This window comes from Morus notabilis, unplaced genomic scaffold (genome assembly GCF_000414095.1).
Source record: "Morus notabilis unplaced genomic scaffold, ASM41409v2 Scaffold538, whole genome shotgun sequence".
NCBI classification, from domain to species: Eukaryota; Viridiplantae; Streptophyta; class Magnoliopsida; order Rosales; family Moraceae; genus Morus; species Morus notabilis.
Window position 1 is genome coordinate 135,462 of NW_010359796.1, and position 5,429 is coordinate 140,890.

Genomic DNA, 5,429 nt, shown 5'->3' on the forward strand with positions numbered 1-5,429 from the left:
TTAAAGTACTACGTGGTACCGAATTAGTATCAATTCGCTAATTTGATAAAAGCGTAACAAAAAATATAAGATTAAGACAACTAGAAACTACAGGTCGGCATTCAAAAAATTTAACTTGTCACAATTAAATATGGTGCACAAATCATTGCCTGATAATTAAACCTTCAACTTATGAATCCTCGTTCATGATATATGAATGACATTTTTCATTAACATGTACGCATGATCAGTAAGGTGAACTCATGAAGTTATACAATATTGATCACAAGAAGATTATAAGTACCAAATAACCTACCAACTATATATACATATATATGGTTGACTGATCATTTCTCATGCAGATAGGCTTTTAGGACTGGGATGCGTCACTTTGAAACTGCTGATATAATTAGACAAAATTACTGAACTTGACGTTAAGAATGCATGAGTCTTAATTTTTACTTCTTATTCTTGATTAATACCATTTTAATTGATATAATTATTTAACTATAAAAGAACATTAATCAAGAATAATGAGTAAAAATTTAGACTCACGCACTCTAAGAGAGTATAATTTGTCTCCTCCCCGATTAATTATAATATATAACAAAACCAGTTTTCACTTATCAGTGTGATTTAGCTAGCTAGCTAAGAAATACGAGAAAATTATAGGGCAGAACCTAAAATATTCATCTGTACAAACAGCCCCGGTATGTTGGAGTCCAGTAGTCGGATCCAGTGTTCTCACGGTAAACCTGAGGCGTACATGACACCGGAACTAAACAAAGACCTCTACTCCTCAGATCAAGCTTTACGTGATCTCCCTTAAAATGGTCCTTTCTATCAAAATTTCCCCATGGATCCTGTAATAAATATATATAAGCACAATTAAAAAATAAAATAAAAATCATATATGGCTTTAGAAACAGAAGACGATAATCTTTTATGGCTCGTTTAGTTCATGCGTTTAAATCAGTGATTCTTGATTTTGACATTTGAAATTCAAATTTTTTATGAGAAAAAAACACTGTAGCAGAATTAAAACCATGAATTTAAACACAATAAACAAATGAGTAGGATTTTACGTACCTTATGTGAGTTGGTTTTCATGTACGGATTACTCAATAACTGCAAATTTTTTTTTAAGGAAAAATAGTGTCAGAAAGCATTGCTAAGGAATTAGTACAAAACTTATTTGCTTTTGTTTTTAAAACTAGTTTTGGTACGTGCATATTTAGTTATAATTAAAATTTTTATAACGTAAAATACAAACAACAATAAGCAAAAAAAAAGTAGTGAAAATTTTTACTTAGAGATTAAAAAAGAACATATATTAAGTGGTAGTATGTTTTGTCCTAACGAAAGTTGTACACCTAATTCCACTATAAAAATGTAGAATTTAAATTCCCCACACATTATTTTTTCTTTTTAAAAAATGTATATATTAATAATAGTTTGAGTACAAAAGTAATTTTCAATTATAGAAATACATGAAACATTCTAAATTTAAGATAACAAAGTAAAAAATAAATAAATAAAGGAATTGAAACTTTTAAAAAAAATTAGTAAAATACCTAAAAATTTATTGTTTTAAACCACTGTGGGATGAACATAAATTATAAATAACATACAATTAAAAGCAAAAAAAAAAAAAAAATCCAAACGCAACGTTTTGGACGACCAAAAGTCTACAGGAGGAAAAACATCTACTCTTTTATATTATAGTGAAGTAACAAGAATGGTGCGTGCTGATACAGGAACAATGATAATGATATTTTATATGATTAATTAAGTACACTAACAAAAAAAAAAAAAATTTGCATGCGATAACTTTTAACTAATAAAGTATTTGTTGCAATTACACGTACTACTTTAGTTTCGGGCGTTGTGCCTTTTCAATTTATTGTATAATATCTTTCATTTTATGGATTTAAGAATTTGTAATTGTAGGTCACTACGTATAAGCATATATTATAATTCCATGTTTGATTTTTGGGTGGCACCTACTTTGACAATTGGTACTCTGTTTTCTAATCATGTTGTGAACAGAGGAAGAAATGGTCGCTTAAAGTCGTATAGCTATCATCTCCGTGGGATTTGCACAACTTTTAATCGTCAAATCACAATAAAATCATATCAAATTATATAAGTTATGATATTTTTAAAACTTAAAATTTCATACCAACTAAATAGAAATTTCTTTCATATTCTAAATATTCTCCTTCTAGATAAATTATGTAAATTTTTATTGAATGAGATAAAAACGCAAATATTAAGATCAAATTAGACGTCTTCCAACAACATCAGCACCCATCTGATTAAAAACACTATTCTTTACCGGCTGATATCATAAATTAAAAAGTTACAAGAAAGAATTGAAAATATATGAACTAAAAAACTGAAATTAGAATTTTAAAATTGATAATCACCTGCACTTGCTCTTGAAGAAACTTTATGTATTGAATTGCTTCGTATAACACTGACGCCGTATCAGTCTAAAAATGAACCCAAAAAAAAAACAGAGAGAGATATTAGCTTAAACTAAAGGGAATTTTTTATTCATTTCCACTATATGTTATCTCAAGGTTCTTTCTATTAACATCAACCTTTCCGAAAGGGGACACAATTTGCTGAAGGGCGGTGATCCTGTCTCCAAGCTTGACTTTTGGTGCCTGTATCTGTTGTTAAAAAAAAAAAAAAAAAAAAAAACCGTACATATATCATGATCCACTGATAAAACATAATTTTCCAAGACAAATATTTTTCTGTATTTACTGTTATAAACCTTTGCTGAAGAAGCCGTGGAACTTTCTTGCTTCTGTTTCTTCAAGCTTGTTTCTGAATTAGTATCTTCAGACCTTTTCTTCTTCCCTTCATTGTTTGTATTTCCCTGTCCTCTTCCGGTACTGCCTCTTGTCTATGTGACGTAACGCATGAAAAGTTATTAACTTAGAAAGACCATTTGATTATAAACTTCATATAGCACTAAACATGAGTTGTATACTATTTAGGAACAATACGTAAATTCTTTGAAAATTTCTGCTGTAATAAACAACAAAAAAGAATAGTTAAAAAATTCCTACTATACCATGTATACCAGGGGCAGAGCGAGAAAATTAAATCATGACCGGAGGGCATATAATTTTAGTTTTTAAGCGAGAGAGCGCGCCCACACACATACATACATACATATATATATATATATATATATTTACATTTTAAGGAGGGGTGAGGCAACTATATATTTGAACAAATACACAATATTAAAAAATCAAAAGAAAATGATTCAGGAGGTATGGCTTCGCAACTATACTATAGAAGTTATCTATGGGGGGAAAAAAAAAGATCACACTGATTGTAAGCGTGCTTACCTGTGGAGAAGAAGTCGGAAGACCTTGTTTTTTAGAATCAGACAAACTCAAAGACTTGACAGAAGGCTTATTATTAGGTCCATCAGTAGCAATCAAGGGCTTTCCTAATCGACCGGCAAAAGATATAACATCTGCAAAATTTTTACTAGGCATCCCATAATGGTATTTCACGTTATCCACGGCCATATTTGGTGAGCCGTTAAGGCCAACTTGGTATCCAGTAGACCCATTAGAACTGTTTAAGGATCTCCTCAGTAAGGCTCCGGTGGTGGCCGCCGAAGCTGGGGCTTCCATCTCTCCACCGCCATGCCCGTTTTCGACCTTCATATTATGAAAATAACATGGAGGAAACAATCCGGCCGAATCACCAAGCGTCGGCTTTAACTGGCCAAGATTATGTGATTGTGAGAAGTGATGATGATTCATGGAAGAACTCAAGGAGATATCGCACGTTTGAGGGCTAAAAAGGCGATTATCGTTGATTTCGGGTTCGGGTGGTGCAATAGACCATGTGCTGATGAGGCTTGACAACTTATTTGTTAGCCTTTCGTTTTCAACATTCATGGTGTCGTTGAAACCGTTTAGTGGTTTGTGATCTGTAAAGTTGTTGAAAGTGGACGAAGAGTTTGAGAAGTCATGATCCCAAGAACTGTCCAGCTTCTTCAAGTAATTACACGCCGGATCATACATGGTCTTTGAGGATGATAACATGTCCAGAAAGTTCTCTCCCACGTCGTGATGATTTTGCAAATCTCCATTACTTCCAACATTTCTGCATGAATATATATAATTATATAAGTAAACTTTCTGAGAAAAAGTTGAATTTCCTAAGAAACTCATAGTATGTTGCTTTCATACATAGTTTCTAATTTGATTCAGTGCATGCATAATGGATTTTTTAGCTAATCAATAAAAGAATAAAAAGAAAGTATTCAGAGAAAAATAATATTCAAAATGGACAATGGAAAACCTAACCTGTGAAACATCCTCTTGTGTACACTGTACACACACCAACCCATTAAAGCACGCTTTTTTTCATTATTATTATTATTATTATTATTATTATTATTATTCATTTGCTAAAAGATTCGTCGTTCCACTCAAACCAATATCAAAAAAGATCGGGAAGAATTGCACCAATAATTGAAAGTTTGAGTGCTGTAAACAAATACGTTATCTGCAACTAGCTAGCTATCTTTTTGATCCTAGACTCATAAAAGTACTTCAAAAAAGTTGAAAGAAAAAAAAAATGAAACTCACAAAAAGACATGGCTCCAAATATGACTATCGGAAGGAGCCTGCTGCTCGGGCGCAATCAAGTCATCGCTGGAAGAAGCCGCCGGCTCCACAAGGCGGCGAGACGATTCGACGGTGAGGCCCGAGTGGTTTGAGGCGTTGGTGGTGAAGGAAGTCGAGATCGAAACATCCTCATCGGAGTTGGAACTAGGGTTAGGCGGCGGAGCAGCTTGGTGATGCCATGTATTTAGATTATTAGTATTGCTCGAAGTAGTATTACTGTTATTATTATTACACCATGAAGAGAGAGCCGATCCAGCTCCATGAAGATCCCACCAGTTAGGTTGTGGCACGACGGCCAAGGAAGAAGAAGTTGCTACTGAATTCTCTGCGCATTCTTCAGCCATGTTTGATTGAGATGATGATCTCTGGAGGGTTTTTTTTTTTTTTTTGTTCTCTTGTTTGTTTCCCTTCGTTTGATGGACGGGAAATGCGGAATTTAGAAGAGGGAAGATATATATGTTGGAAACTTGGTGGTGTGACATACGAGATGTCTTTCCTGTATGCAAAATCAATAATGAGGAGACAATTAAATATGCAGCCTGAGTATTCCACTAGTTCGTGGGCAATTATTATAAATGGAGAGAGAGAGAGACGGGCCACAAAAGAGTTTGGTTTAGGGTTCTCCTACTCCTACTGTTTTCATAATGTTGGTCAGTAAGTTTTTCTTTTTATGTTTCTTTTTTGTTTTTGTTTGTTTTTTATTTTTAAATGACAAAAATGTTGTTTTTCAAGTTTCATTTAAATGGTTTATAGTATATATTACTGGACAGTATACATTCT

At 33.0% G+C, this 5,429-nt stretch overlaps 1 protein-coding gene across 1 annotated transcript; it reads right to left on the minus strand.

Annotated features, from left to right (window-relative positions):
* Positions 1–239: 239 nt before the first annotated feature.
* Positions 240–5,205, minus strand: LOC21405713 (transcription factor mef2A). The gene is made up of 7 exons (XM_024163659.1): positions 4,611–5,205; positions 3,351–4,122; positions 2,765–2,896; positions 2,586–2,657; positions 2,409–2,474; positions 1,069–1,107; positions 240–842 (listed from the first exon to the last, which is right to left on the minus strand). The coding sequence occupies exons 1-7, from the start codon at positions 5,129–5,131 to the stop codon at positions 669–671; spliced, it is 1,776 nt and encodes a 591-aa protein (XP_024019427.1). The 5' UTR covers positions 5,132–5,205; the 3' UTR covers positions 240–668.
* Positions 5,206–5,429: the final 224 nt, after the last annotated feature.

Coding starts and splice junctions, on each gene's coding strand:
- LOC21405713 (XM_024163659.1), bottom strand. CDS start 5,131: ATGTCACACCACCAAGTTTCCAACATATATATCTTCCCTCTTCTAAAT. Junction 4,123..4,610: donor ATTTGGAGCCATGTCTTTTT/GTGAGTTTCATT, acceptor ATATTCATGCAG/AAATGTTGGAAGTAATGGAG. Junction 1,108..2,408: donor TTCTTCAAGAGCAAGTGCAG/GTGATTATCAAT, acceptor AAAAATTTGCAG/TTATTGAGTAATCCGTACAT.